This window comes from Leptonotus elevatus, chromosome 17 (assembly GCF_054856555.1).
Source record: "Leptonotus elevatus isolate MCC_2025b chromosome 17, RoL_Lele_1.0, whole genome shotgun sequence".
NCBI lineage: Eukaryota > Metazoa > Chordata > Actinopteri > Syngnathiformes > Syngnathidae > Leptonotus > Leptonotus elevatus.
In genome coordinates this window covers 5,243,233-5,258,286 of record NC_141255.1, presented here as the reverse complement: position 1 = coordinate 5,258,286, position 15,054 = coordinate 5,243,233, and the positions used below count along the sequence as shown (strand labels likewise).

Below are 15,054 nucleotides of genomic sequence, written 5' to 3'. Positions count from 1 at the left end.
AAAAAACGCTTTCGGTTAATGTTAGAAAAATCTGTTTGGGCGATGCTTGTTCTTGTTTTTCTAATGTTATAAGCAACGGTAAGCTATTCTCTATGGAGATCATCTCATGAGAGGAAACGGCTTAAATGTCCATAAAATAAAAAATATCAAATAAAAAAATTCTTATGTCAGAGTTTCAAGTGGGCTTTAGGAATCTCTACTTATGCCCACTTAAAACTTAAATTCACAAAAATGTTTTGGGACAATTGATAGCAGTTTGAACCTATTTGCGAGTAAGTAAAAAAATATTTACTCCACATTGGCAGTTCCATGCTTCTGTATTACGGATTTTTTTTTTTTTTTTTAGACCATCCCTGCAAATGTCCAACCAAATTATTCACACATTCCGATGTGACCTTTGCTCACATGATGCTGGATGGAACACTGGGGGATGATTTAGTGTGTTAGAATGATTTTTGTGTGTTAATATGTCACCTGTCAAACATTCATTGTCAAGTGAAATGCATCACTGGAAGAGGAACTTCTTTATTCTTTTTTATTTTTTAATTACTGTTTTTATACAAATGCATATACACCTTTTGATGCAGTTTGAGTGACACTTTATTTGGGTGGGTCTTTAAGAGCTGCAGGTCAGGTGACAATAAAGCATCTCATAATTTATGGATGAGGATTATCGAGGCGTGTCACTCATTGGCTGAGGCTGAGTCACGATCGGTACCGTGTGACGTGCGCAATTACGCATCACCTCCCCCCAGTTAAAGTTTGGAGAATGACAGCAGGCGTCAGCAGCATTGTGGCTCGCATCGGCCGCTGGGCGACGCGCACGATTCGGAGCAGGTGGGAGATAAAACGGCAGGAAAAGCCCACGGCGGAGCGGAGAGGCTCCTTTAAATAAACCCACTCGCCTTCTGTGGCGCGTCGAGTGAGAGAGCGAGAAAGCGGGAGAGGGAGAGAGCGTCAGTAAACAACAACACGGTTGTGGTGAGGCTCGTTGCTTTTTCGGCGTTTCGTCATTCCCCAGCTGAGGAGGAATAAGGTAATATTCGCCATTGAACCTTTGTACACTGACAAATGTACTGATGGAGATTTGAACCAAGCATTTAGAGTAGTGTCGACACTAGGGTGCTTTCGGTTTGGTAAACTGTGCGTTCATAACTTTATGTTCCGTTAGTTCGATAGTGTTTGCTACATTTATTTAAACGTGTTTTTTTTTTCACATTCACAGCCCTCAATTGTTATTATTGAACCGTAAGAGGCATTCCGGAAGTGAAGCGCATCAACAGCAGAGCTCGTCTTCTTTGACTGTGGGGACATCTAGCGGCCAAAATAGGCACGGCGCCTCCTTGCAGACATGTACGGCGCTTCTGGCGTCCCCGAGCTAATCCCGCCCGCGGGGCCGCCACTGCAGCCCGGACCCGGGGCCCAACACGGCCAAGGCAGCGGGCCCAACGGTCATAACCCTCAAAGGCTCGGCCAAAGGGCCCCGAAACTGGGACAGATTGGTCGCTCCAAGAAAGGTGAGAGTCTAAATAAATGACTTGCACTTTGCCAATTTCAAACAAACACATAAAAAAATATATTAATGCTAACACATAATAGGAAACGTCGCCCACAGGCTAACAAATAGCATCAGCATTGCAGTCTTTGAAGTGAAGTCACCCCCCCCAAAAAATCTTAAGGGGTTTTATTCAGTTAATTGTGTTGTATTCTGTTAAATATATATGTTAAATTAAATACAAGGAGAAAAAATCACAGAAAGTATTTCATCACGGTATTACAATTTTGACCATCTCCATGTATTATACTGCCCCCAGGAGGTCAAGTGTGCACACTAGAAGGAGCAGCATTTAAAAAAAGTGACAGATTAATTTTTAATTTAATTATGTTATATGTTTTTCATATACAATATAATAGAGTGCGATTTGGAAGAGCACTCCACAGTCCTGAGGCTCTGGGTTTGAATCTTGAACTTTCCGTCTCTTTTTTTATTTATTTATTTATTTATTTTAGTGGACTTGGATGACGAAGTATTGGATGACATCATGAACAACAACGGCCAGTGTCCCGTGTCTCTCCCCATGTCTTGAACCGGGAGACGTCCTCCCCAGTGTCTCCATCTCTCGGCCTGTGCTCGTGTCCAAGTAATGGCATGATGAGGCCTGCAGAGGGCGCCGGCGGGAGCCTATGCCTTCAATGTAAAATACAAGCTGTTGATTTCACCTCATTTCAGACCTTAGATGGGTTCGCATGTCGTGGGAGGTCCACGCCGACCTGCCGACTGAGCTTCTGAACGAGCGCCAGTGAGAAGATAGTGGTTGAGCCCCTCGCTCGTCTCCCCCCCCAGAGGGTCGCACCCTCTTGTGATGGCTTTACGGCATCTTGTTGTCTAACGGCTATCCTCCATACTGCTGATACTGGTAGTGTGCTTACTGTACTGCATAATCCAGTGGACGAACGCTTGTAATTTATAACATCAGAAAAAGTACATATTTTTGTTGTTTGTAAAATGTAAAGAACAAATCATTTCCAGTTGCTATTTTGTCAACTATGAAGTTGTTTGCACTTTGTGGGGATGCCCGTCACGCGTGATCTTTGCATGGAGCCTGTGAGAGCATATCCCAAAGTTTGGTACGCCACCTTTTTTGAAGGGCTACGTCGTCGTACTTTTGACACTGCACCGCTGTTGCCTGCATGCTGAGGAGGAAGTGGCAGGATGATCCTGTACAGTTTTTGAATGTCTTGAGTCCGTTGCCATGTGTTAGTAAAAATAAACTGGAGGTTGCAATTTACACAATGCGCTTGTGGAAACCAGCTTGCGATTTGCGGAGGCAATCACACCCTGACAAGAAGCACTAATTTTATTGTTATTGTCCCGAGATGCATATAAATGTGACTTGTTTTCAATTTTTTGGGGGGCTGTGAAATTGTAACTTGTATTTGGTTTTGGTTTAAAAAATATTTTTATTTGATGTGGGTTGTCGGCCGTTTGCATGAAAGTGGACAACTTTTCAAATGTGCATCCAGGGAAATAAACACATCTTTGTAGAGGAAGTGATGGAAATAATTGTTGTATTTTGATTTTTTTTTAAACACAGTTAAGAATGTCTTAACACATTTGTATGAATTTTTGTCTTTTTTTTTAATCTTTAGCATCAGCTTGTATTTTTGCCGTTTCCCTCCTGCTAATTACATAACGGACACAAATTACAGTTACAATGCCTTTATTTCTACATTATCAGCTACATGCACCAGCAGTATATCTTGTATGTATAAAAAAAAAAAACTCTCAAAAATATGACAAAATTCTACAAACATGGAATTTATAGGTCATCCTACATTTGGCCAAATAAATATACCAACCTAATGGCTGATGTGTGACTATAAAATAGGTGCTAGGTCTGACATGTATGTGCAGGTGTGGACAATTCTGTATTCACTATTCGCTGCAGCAGCTTGTAGGCTTGCCCGTTTCTTATCTAATAGTGAATAGCACTTGTGTAAACACGTCGAACACTAGGCCTGTGTCCAAATTCACAAGGCTGGGTCCTCCGATGGCCGAATTTGTCGGCTGCAATGACGTCACTCCCGGCGCGACACGAAGCGCGAACGGACGTATGACTGATTTACACATGAATGGATTGTCTGTCAGTGTGTTACCGACAAGCAGTAAATTACACTCCATTCATATGTAAGTCATTGCGTGCTGTCGCGTCGCGCCATGAGTGACGTCACGCAGTCGACAAATTCGGCCTCGTGAATTTGGACACAAGCTAGGACTGGGTAAGACTGCGTCATTAGCAAGCAATTTATAAATGCATACATTTTCACTTGGATGTTTATGTACACACTGACGAGCGTCAGACATATCAGACATATTCCTTATTGCTGCTGGCAGGCCCAGAGCGGGAACTGGCCATGGACGGGTACTTGGACACATCCTTCTTTCGCGGGCAAGAGGCGGCCAACATGGCTCCGCCCAGGACATCCAGGAGGGAACCACCCCATGCGATGAAGATGGCGGCGCCAAACTCAAACCTGCAGCATCAACCGCAATGGTAAGGCCAAACCCAAGTGATTTAAATAAAACGACAAAACGTAGCTTACTTGGTGTTGACAGGAGTGTAGGGGTTGTAGAACGCTCGGATGACGTTGTGAGCAAACCAGGAGCAAGCCACGATGGCACACAGCCCTAAAAGTAAATTTCGTTTTTAGTCGCAGGTTGGCTGATGTATTTTTAGGTTAGGGGGTAAAATAAAATACAAAATAATAATTTTGCACTGTACTTAATGAATAAAAACGTTTTTTAGTGAGCAAAGGTTCAGATTATAGTAAATAACCCCCCTCTCCATCTCAGGTTTCAAGTTAGTCCTTTAGTCAGATTTTTTTTGGTACTGGTTGTAACTATTTCGTTTTGTCTACCGTTTTGGGTGCAATTCTACTACTGTCCACAAGATAGAGCACTATTTAGTTTGACACAGTGTAAATACAAAAGAAGAAGAATGAAAACAGGAAGTATTTCAGTTCTGCCGAGCTCTTGGTGAAGATCTTACAAGTCCGCTTTTTACGCCTCCAGAAGTACGTTCATTTTATAATCTTTGGGCACGATTATTGATTTATATTGTGAGATGCAAAGTAGTTTTTTTTTTAGTTGGGGGAAAAAAAAGGGATTTGTTTAGTGTAAACATAAACAAAGAAGCTATCTATTTCTCTTGCCATAATATACGTGTTTACATGTGTTTGTATAATTTTAAGAGTGTGTTTGAATGTGATAAAAAATTAAGTAACAAATGCGATAAACACAAACCTAGAGAGTATTTAAATGAGTGTGTTTCTACATTGCGCATATTAGTTTAGTTGCAGGAGAGGAATTTAATCCCCACAATGGCGGAGGTATTGCTGCACTGTTACTGTACGTTCCAGAACAAATCCGAAAAGTAGCGCCCATGTATTTATTTTATTATTTGTGTACTGTATATAATTTAACAACCAATACAAAATATGCATTCGAGGTTCACCTATTATTTTTTTGTCCATATGGGGTCGCAATTCTGACATTCTACACTGTAGTATCCATGACTCTAAATGTGTGTGCCTTCTTATTAGATACGGTGTGTGAGTACTTAGGCATTTTTTGCGGTTCTTGTATTGGAGTTCATTGGATGGAGCCTTCCAACTCACCTCCTACTAATAGGATGATCCCCCCCGTCATGGCGACGCGGGCCTTGCGCAGCTTGTCGCTCCCTCCACATGTGGTGCACTTCATGCCCATGCAGGCCACGCCCAGGCCCGCCACTGACACAATGATGCCCACGATCATCAGTGCCCGGGTGGCCTGAAGAGAACCTGGAGAGGATCCAATTCTGTTATGATGAGGAGGCGCTCAATGAATACACTTCGAGAATAGCCACGTAGACGCTACACAAAAGAGTGGATTCAAAAGCTGCCTTTATTTATTATCTGTGTGCTCATTGAGGTTCAGTGCCAGTTGGGTCACTCGGTGTCAACTCTTCCTGGAAGGGAAACCCTGGGTTACAACGCCGTGGCGCCACACTTTGAAATACGACAGTCCGCTCCTCATCTGTCAGCCCCCCCACTCCACCTCCTATAAACCCATCACATGGCGAACCTTCCTTTGTCTCAGTCCACCCAGAACCAGTCTGTGCCAGTCCGACCCGGCCCGGCCCGCACAAAAAGTCCCCCTCCTGCAGCGAGGGGAGCCATGGTGCTGTTGCAGGACCTCTATTGTTTGAGAAGGTCCTGTGGAACCTTCTAGAAGTGGGGAAGCGCTTAGTCATGTGCCTGCACCAGCTTCCATCTTTGAGAAAGCTATTTATTGAAGTATATAGTTTATTTTATTGTATTAGCATATGTACATAGTTGATCGAACTGTGAGGGGAAATTTAACTTATAACTGGCTTAGAATCGCAACACTTGATTTAATTAGAATATAGAAGAAGTGACTTGAGTAACCACTTAACTCATTTGCTCCCAAAAACGTATAAATACATTCTATTTTAAATATGACCATGCTCCCAAAGATGTATTTATACTTTTTTATAAGTTAAAAAAAAATGCTAGAACAGGCTTTGATGCAGCCTCTGAACTGAAGAGAATGCATGAAGCAAAAACGGCCAGCAGGTGGCAGCAGAGTATAAGAGATCAACCAGGGCCATGTTGCAACAAGATGTTTTAAACAGGTTTGTGAATAGTGATGAAACTTAGCTATATTCTAATGCTAATTGCTGCAAAATGTAAACAGATAGAAATATACTTTCATCTTTCTTTTGGTAGGTTCCTGTTTTTGTTTTTATAGCAATAGAACACATAATTCTGTGGGCCTTGCAAAAACTGCCGGGCTAATAAAACTCTGGGGGAAAGCCTGTATACATATTAGGAATGGGCGAGTACTGATACCAGGAATCCATATCGGGCTGATACCTGGCCGATCAGGAACTAGAAGAATAGAACATTTATATTAATTGCTTGAAATTTTAAGGAAATATGAGTGTATAATGTATAGTGAGATATAGAGCTCTACCATCTTAATATTATCTGTAATTGCTTTTTTTTGGTAAAGTTTATGTATATCAAAGGTCATGTATCAAACATCCCATGTACTCGTATGGTATCGGTCTGGAAAAATAAATAAATAAATAAATAAATATATATATATATTATATATATGTATATATATATATATATATATACGATGACAAGCAATTTTAAGGAAAGACCCATGTATCCCAAATATAGCATTTTCCCTTAAAGTTGCATGAAATTAATGGCAATTTTCTATTCTTTTAATTCCCACTTTCTCGTTTCTGATAGAGGACTCGGCCGCCGTCGCGAATACCGATACCTTAAAATAAGGCTGGTATCGGCACTTGACCATCCCTATATCCATCCATGATCTTTTTTATCTTCTACATTGCGATGCCAATTTCATTTTATAATGGGATGATCTAAAAATCCTGCTTTGCCAGACATTCACAATGCCACATGACCTCTCTGCAAAGATAATAAACAAGTCATTTCCCCCTTACTTAAAATTCTGGTAAGCGTAGCGACTTACTGTCAAGCTGCAGGATGGAATCATAGATCTTGCACTGGAGTTGTCCTGTACTCTGGAAGGCGCAAGACATCCACAATCCCTGATACATGGCCACGGCCGTGATGATGTTGTCCCCGATGTAGGCGGACATCTTCCACTGGGGCAGAATGGTCCCGATGATCAGGCCCACGATGCCAGTCAGCGACATGAAGAATCCCAAAAGTTGAATACCGGAGTTTGCCATTTTGTCTTTCCCGAAAGGAAACACGGCCTCCTTTCCAGAAAGTATTAAAAGTCTTGTTATTGTGTGCAAGCTCTATGCAAAAAGCTCTTGTATGGGAGAATGTGTGCGCGCTCAGAGGGATCTTCTCGGGGATGGGCATGCAAGATGTGGGTGTGTGTTGTCATGTGTGGAGTGGCTGCCGGGAAATGTTCCCTCCACTTGCAAGCAAAGCAACAGGTTGCCCCGATGGATTCTTTTTTGTCCGCACAGACGTTCTCATGCTCATGAGGCATTTCGGAGGGTTTGTTTTTGCATAGTTTGCCCCCTACGAGTGTGTAAAATGTGTACTGACCCAGATCTGACCCAGATCGAGGCTCCCCCCCCATAGACAATTAAACAGCTCGGAGCTGATTTACAGCACATCTCTGGCAGTGATATTCTAATGAGGGGCTGGCAAAAACTATTGGTGAAAAGGATGTTGAAAGACAATTAGGAAAATGCACATTTCAAGCGTTCTCGTCATTCAAGGCAACACGTTTGAAACGAATATGTCCCAAATAATGGTTTTCAATTTACTGACAAATTACTCACTTTGAAATGTTGGCCTGTTTAGTATAGCACCAATCTCCCTGTCTGTTTGTGCATACATAGTTTAATTGTATCTTCTGACATCTAGTGGAAGAACATTAAATTGTTTTTCCAGTTATTATGTGTTACCAAAATAGATAGCTGAACAGCGATGCACTATTTGTTGTAAAATAAATAATATTTTGTGACCAATTGACTCATTCACGCCCAGCCATTTTCACGGAAGCAATTAGCATTAGAATATAGGTAAGTTTCATCATTATTCACAATTCTGTGGGGAAAATGGCTTGTTGCAACATGGCCGTGGTTGATCTTTTATACTCTGCTGCCACCTGCTGGCCGTTTTTGTAATAACTACAATTGCTTAAAACATTCTCTTGATTTCAGAGGCTGCAAATGAGTTAAAGACTGTAATGTGAGTTAAGAGATTTGGGGTTGCTTCATGCTGGCGTGGATGCTCTAGAGTGCCTCGTTGTTCAACGTGAGTGCACGCATGTCACGGACAAAAAGATGGATGAGGAAGAATCTTTTTTTTTTTTTAAGTCCAACTTGGCAGTCATGTGGCTTTGGGGCTCGCAAGTCCGTTTTAGAGCGCCTCGTTGCCTGCTGGGATATAATCCAGCTAGTGGAGGTTTCAAACAAACATAGCATAGACAACTTGCATAAAAAATATATCTTCAAATTTGGCAGGGTTGTTAACACTCTTTTCTGTGAATGTCAAATTTACGAGACTTTTAGTGAAATTGTACCATTTCCCGCAGCGCAGTGGTTGGCAAGCATTGTTTTCACAGATATTAGAAGGTTTGCCACCATCTTATTTTGCCTTCCAGTGTCTTGTCCTGACCTTTTGTACTGCTTTCTTCTTCACCTCTGACAAGAAATACCTTATTGTTACCCTGGACTTCCCCTATTTGATGTATATTTTCCATGTTAGAGAAGAGGGAGAGGAGGTGGGATTGTGGACAGTCTGGGGCCTACCGATGTTGTCGCCATTGGTAACCTGATTTATTTGATGATCTTGGCTGGCAAAGAACACAAAAACAGTGCATTGCTCTATAAAGCCGCCCCCTCCCTGACTTCTTCTTGCACTCTACGTTTCCCTTCTTTATTAGAGCAGTAAAGACACATTTGACTCGCTGGTTCAGCCGTTACTCAATGGCCAAGAGAAGAAAAGCCAAATCAGCCCACAGACAAGCACTTACAACATTCTCACATGCACAGGGGCTCCCCCCCCCACCCCCCACGCATTACTGAGGCCCCCTCCTGGTCTGAAGTGCACGAGAAGGAGGGCTAATCCAACGATTGAAGTCCCACAAGTGTCCCTGGAAGTTAGCGAGGCATTAGCAATAAAGCGCCCACGCATGGCTTTTCCCTGAAAAACGAGGGGGACGGCGCCCTTTCCTTCATGCTGTTGTTTTGCTTCAGAAAGCTTCTTATGCAACAGGGCCCAAGTTGAGTAGAGTAGCAGCAGGACAGTGACCATTGGACTGTAGTGTTGTCCTGTGTGCTCATTCTTCCCGTCTGGAAATAGCAAGGGGCCTTCTTTTGTCCGTGGCGAAAATAACACATTTGCCACATTTGTGTGTGCACGGCGCAGTGTGTCTCGGACCTCTCGCTGCACACCAGTAAGCCTGAAAATAGGTCACTGACATCACAACCATTCTGTAAGCCAATTATGTTCCTGGAGTGTGTTGTTGTGCACCAGAACTGATTGTAAAACAAATACATTTTTTAATACAAATACCGAACAAATAGCATAGTTTGCCAATTAAATGATGTTGACAAAGGGAAATACAGTAGAACAGTGAACTAATCATCAGAAAGTCACATAATATGTATCTTGAGTTGCGTTGGAAATGTATGACGACTCAGGATGCTGTGGTCGTATGGATGCTTGACGAGGGTGATTTGTTGCCCTTTTATGGGAAGGGGTTGTCGGGCGTGTAGTTAAAACTGGCGTCCAAGAACATCGCCAAAGTGCCCAGAGTGGTGATTATGACAAAAAGCCACAGGAAGAGACGATCCACCACCAGGGCAATGAACTGCCAGTCCTCTGTTATCTGCGGACACACACACACACACAATCATAAAAACCATCAATACTACGTACAATACTACCAAGAATAGGTAATCCAGGTCCATAAAGTAAAAATCCTGAAACAATTTAGCTTCAGCAACATGTGCTACTAGTCAACATGTTGATAAGCTTGTTTACCTACCAGTGGAGTAGAAGCACCTGTGGCAATTGCCAATCTGCGGCAGGATTTTTACTTTTATGAACCTGGATTCCACCAACCCTGAATACTACTCACGCAACAAAACATTTGCAACTGTGCCATGTACTTGCTAATACGGTATAGTTGGAGTTACGTAGGCCAGCGCTACTGATTCTGAAAGCCTTGGGCAGATTAAACTGACATGGCTTGACAGAGACTGAAAAAAGTCATCAACAAGAACGTACTAGATAGAATTAGGAGAATAGACTGTTGGGAATCAATTAATACAAAATCCTGGAACAAATACTAGAATTGCGGTTGTAAATTCAGAACCTGATGGGCCACCAGCCACGTTTCTCACCGAATCGTCGGTATCTTGCTTCTTCAGCTGCTCGGCCATGTACGTGACGGCGGCGATGGCCGACTTCAGGTTGGGAGGAAGGATCAGACAGAATCCATCCGTCTCTGGAAGCCTTTGAAGCCGCACCGGAGTCTCGCACCTAAATGATGCAGAGGTGTTTGCACTATGGAAGCATTTTGCCCCCGGTCTGACCCAACTACATCCAAATGTTTCATACGTTCAAAGGCACTTTCAAACTGGGCAAAAAGTTAAACTGTTTTCAATATGTGCTGCTGTTGACCCTTGTATCCAGTGGAGGGCACAAATGCGTGTTCGTCACTCATCTGAGTGATGAGTGACAGCAGCAGCGAGCTCCTAAAGCACAAGGTCGATTGTGAACCTTTGACCTCTACATAGAAATGCAGTCGGAAGTTGTGCGAGTGGCTTAGGAATGGTGCAATAACATGAGCTGCAAGACAACAGAATAAGTAAGCCCTCCTTAATACAGATAAATAATCAACGGTGCAGAGATTGAGACCTCACTTTAAACAGCCCTCCGAGATGAAGAGGACGAAGGAATAGACTTGAGTGTGACACAGATCGTCACCGCACAAATCTTCACACGTCTTCAACAGGATTAGACCCTGATGCCCAACCAAAATAGTGGCTTAGGAGCTGGTGGGTGTGCCGTGGGGCTCAGTTTAACTGACCCAGGATGTTGTTGGTACTGAATGAGGCTGTGAGTAGTGTGTTACATTCACATTTTTTATGACTTTACCTGCCTCTCCAAGGTATGACAAGATCAGGATTGATCTTGCGGAAGAAGTACTCCCCTGCAGGCTGTCGTCCGTTGAAACTTGTGTCGGGTGTTTGGTCACAAGAATCCTCTTTCAAAAGACACTCCTCTTGCTCGGGCCGGGTCATGCCGATATACTTGGGCAGGAAATTTATGAAGAACTGGAAGATCAAAGTCAGAAATCAGATTGTGTTTTTTAGAGCAGGTGGAAAGTTCTGGTAAATTTCTAGTGGCAAGTTTGGAAATAATCCAAATTGGAAACTTCCAACTTGAAAAAATCATGGAATTTTGCAACCCAAATCTTTCTGGATGGTCTGGATTTTCTTCATATAGCTAATTAGTTTTAGAGACAAAACTAGAGAGATTGAGAAGGTTTGGTCATGTGCAGAGGAAGCGCAGTGGATTTATTGGTAGGCAGATACTAGAAATGGAGCTGATAGGTAGGAGGCAAAGAGGAAAGCCAAAAAGGAGATTTATGGATGCTGTTTGGAAAGACTTAGAGCAAGAGATGTTTTGAAAGGGATGTTTTGCTGTGGGCACCTTTAAATAAGATTAACCCGAAAGAGGAAGAAGACAACGTTAATAAGCATCCGACTCACACTGCGAACCCAGCTGGGCATGATGTGCGTGCTGGGTGTACGGTGGTGTAAGTTGAGGACGACCACGCTCAGGATGACTGAGAAGGTGACCAGGATCATGGTGAACATCACGTAGTTGACGATAATGGGGATGGCCAGTGAAGTCTCTGGGACCCTGTCCGCCAGCAGCAGCATGAAAACGGTCAAGGCGATGAGAACCGAAATAGAGAGGGTCATCTTCTCTCCTAGGAACCAAATATGACGGATGACAACGCACTCTGACATATTGTTTTTTGTGAACAAAGAAAATATTTCAGTTTCATACCTGCACCAGGGGGAAGGTAGAAGACAAAAATAGCCAAGACACTTGTGAGGATGCAAGGAACAATGATGTTGATGATATAGAAAAGAGGCTTCCTCTCGATGATCAGGTAGAAGGTGATGTCCTCATACAGATCCTCCTTGACGTTCTTTCTTGAGGGTTTGTGGCATATGTTCCACTCACCGTTCTCTGTTGTGTGACAGGAAATGAAGAGAAAGATAAGCAAAATTACTCAGGGCATGCATGTCCATCACCCACCAGTGAACGCGTTCTCGTCTATGACTATCTCCCGGATCTCCTTTCCGTTGTCATCCAGATAATACTGCAGGTCCACTTCCGAGGCATCGTAGTTGTACGAACTGAAAACCATGCTGCAGTTTTGCCAGTCGAAGGGAAAGTATGCAACCTGTGGAAGAGTTTGGTTTGTGAAAAGAACAATGAGACGTGTGCACTGCGGTGATCTTTACAATCAGACTGCACCTCGATAGAGCAAGAACTGCGGTAGATGGCCGGTGGAAGCCAGTTGACTGTCCCGTCATTGTACACCAAGACGTTGACATATAAAGCTACGTCAAATTGACCATCATTGCTGAAGAGATGACAAAAGCCTTGTGAGGTTTTCTAAACGGATGGAAAGTTATTTGAAATGAATAGAGCGGACACTCACTTGTTTATGAGGTAGACATCAGGGCGCCACACCTTATTCGCGGGAATCCTCAAAACATTTATGTTGTCGTAATTCTTTGGGTCCCACGACAAGCGGTAGTCTTTCCACTCCTGCAGACATGCCATACTTTGACCTTCATCATACAGTTTCAAAGCTATGCAGAATAGCTCTCTCATTTACCACAGTCTATTATTATTGAAATCACGATTCTTCATTCGTACTGCTTTAAAATTCAAGGCCCCCAATTTCATATTGTCATTACCGCCAAGCAAAAGACTGAGTGAGAATGAAGGTAAAACTGAGGCGGGAAATCATTTGTGGTGCATGAAAAGTGACAAGTGAACTTGGCTGGAGTGATAATGCGTGTGTGTACCCTCATACCAGATTCATGAACACGTTGGTCGTCATCTCGCCGTTCTTCTGATTCTGCAGTCAGGTAGTCACACGCATCCAAGGTCATCCATTAGTCATTTATGGCTGCATTTGCATGTTCGAGTGTGCATGCCTGTATTATTCTGTTTGTGTGCTCACCAAGCTGACAAGCTGGGACAGAGTCATTCCCACCCGCACCATCACTCTCTCCTCCCAGTACTGAGCAGGTCTCACCTTCAAGTTGTAGTTCTTAAATATCTTCTGATGGAGCTTCCGCTCTATTTCTGATGCTCCTGGGCCAACACACACAATCAAGTACTGACGCTAATACTAATTAGTGACGATGACCAAAAATGGGACTGAAGGATGTTAGCCACACAGCGTTGGCGACTGTTTGCCACACAGCACAATACAGGAGAAAGTGTGAATAGCAAAATATGCCCTCTGATGACAAACTGGACCTTCCTCCCAAATATGTACCGTAACAAGACAAGGGGCGGACAAAGAAGGACAGCCAGGGCATGCAGAGCGAGTGGTCAGCGGGCCAGGTGCTGGTGGTGTGCGGCGAGTCGCAAAGGTGACTGAGCTAATGTAATTGATATGCAGCAGGGGAGCAGGATCAAAGGGATGTCTGGGATACCAGCGCCACGTGGGCCCCGAATAGACTGATTATCAAACAATGATGTGTTAATATGTTTGATTGAATGTACCGTAGTGGACAGTCTGAAGTTGTTTTGAATGTGAAAAACACTGTTTTTGAAATCTGCGGAGAACCACTAAAGTGCTTCTTCTAATCGAATGGTTGTAGATGTCAGAGCGCTGTGTGCAACGCTGTTTGTTGTGGGTCAAATGCAGCCATCTATTTATCTTTGACAATGAGCGTGTCAATGACATAGCCTCTCTTGCTCATTACAATCATACACAGAGTATAAAAAATGATCGCTTCATCAATCAATTAGGAAGTGGATGAGCTGCTTCAACATTAAGCAAATAGTTTGGCTAAGGTCGAAGCACTTCGTCAAACACCTTTGCGAAGGTCTAGAGTGGAGACATTGCCGTCCTTGCATCCAATTCTATTCTAAATTACACTAAAAGAATATTATAGAAAGCAGTTATGTCCTTACCAGTAAAAGAGAGACAAAGGCATATGATAACGAGTTGGTTGACTTTCAGGTGAACGTTCATCATGTTATTTTTTCCACTCATCTTCTTGTGGTAGTCCAAAGACCCCATGAACCTCCAGAGGTCACACCTCTGCACCTTCACCCCGATGGATGCTGCTCTCCGGTATCTCCAGCTCAGAAAGTCGACACTTCCACTCATCTATTTGGCACCTTTTGGCAGCTCTTCATCCAACAAAGATCTCCCTTTCTGCTGTCTTTGCTTGCTTCGGATCATACCTCAACGCTGGGGAACCATGGCCTGATTGGGTACTGGTGCTGGGAGTGACGAGAGGGTGGAATTTGTTTGTACTGGGAAGCCTTTGGAGGAGACACCTGTTGGTGCGCACCAATCTGAGAATGTTGGGACTGTGGGGACAGTGGGTGGAGAACAAAGAGGAAGTGGAGGGGCGGTCGTAGTCTGATGGCAATAAAGGACTAGCAGTGTGTTATGTGCTATGACAATGGAGATATTTTTGGAGATGTGTGCACGTGGGTTGGGTGTACCAAATATTCATTATTTCCTGACCTCACTTAAAGCGCGTTCTACTCTCATTTAGTGAATCAGACTTCAAGGTGCCTTTTGTATGGCCAAAAAAGTACAGAACCTTTACTCGTACAGTGATTACAATGCATCACTGTATTTCCTCTCAGGGAGGCCTCAGTAGAATGCGTTCCACAAAATAATAACGTATTCAGCGTTCAGCTACTGTGTATTGGGTCAGTGTCTCACGTTTACCT

The 15,054-nt window shown here is 43.3% G+C and overlaps 2 protein-coding genes and 1 long non-coding RNA gene across 4 annotated transcripts; 1 reads left to right on the top strand and 2 right to left on the bottom strand.

The window, feature by feature from the left end:
• The first annotated feature begins 749 nt into the window (after nt 1–749).
• On the top strand, nt 750–3,124 carry LOC147159414 (uncharacterized). Of its 2 annotated transcripts, XR_015090544.1 has the most exons (4): nt 750–1,036; nt 1,226–1,517; nt 2,011–2,141; nt 2,231–3,124. It is a non-coding gene; the product is annotated as an uncharacterized LOC147159414 (long non-coding RNA). The 2 variants fall into 2 exon arrangements; XR_015090543.1 differs by having other exon boundaries at nt 751–1,036; nt 2,011–3,124.
• Nucleotides 3,125–3,204: 80 nt separating this feature from the next.
• Nucleotides 3,205–7,531, bottom strand: cldn7a (claudin 7a). Its single transcript, XM_086059849.1, has 4 exons — nt 7,073–7,531; nt 5,179–5,343; nt 4,105–4,189; nt 3,205–4,035 (listed from the first exon to the last, which is right to left on the bottom strand). The coding sequence occupies exons 1-4, from the start codon at nt 7,293–7,295 to the stop codon at nt 3,867–3,869; spliced, it is 642 nt and encodes a 213-aa protein (XP_085915975.1). The 5' UTR covers nt 7,296–7,531; the 3' UTR covers nt 3,205–3,866.
• Nucleotides 7,532–9,678: 2,147 nt separating this feature from the next.
• chrnb1l (cholinergic receptor, nicotinic, beta 1 (muscle) like) lies at nt 9,679–14,605 on the bottom strand. Its single transcript, XM_086059855.1, has 11 exons — nt 14,278–14,605; nt 13,313–13,446; nt 13,163–13,207; nt 12,782–12,891; nt 12,595–12,703; nt 12,373–12,520; nt 12,118–12,303; nt 11,814–12,037; nt 11,197–11,375; nt 10,440–10,578; nt 9,679–9,922 (listed from the first exon to the last, which is right to left on the bottom strand). Exons 1-11 carry the CDS (start codon nt 14,474–14,476, stop codon nt 9,782–9,784), a joined length of 1,614 nt encoding a protein of 537 aa, XP_085915981.1. The 5' UTR covers nt 14,477–14,605; the 3' UTR covers nt 9,679–9,781.
• Between the last annotated feature and the right edge of the window lie 449 nt (nt 14,606–15,054).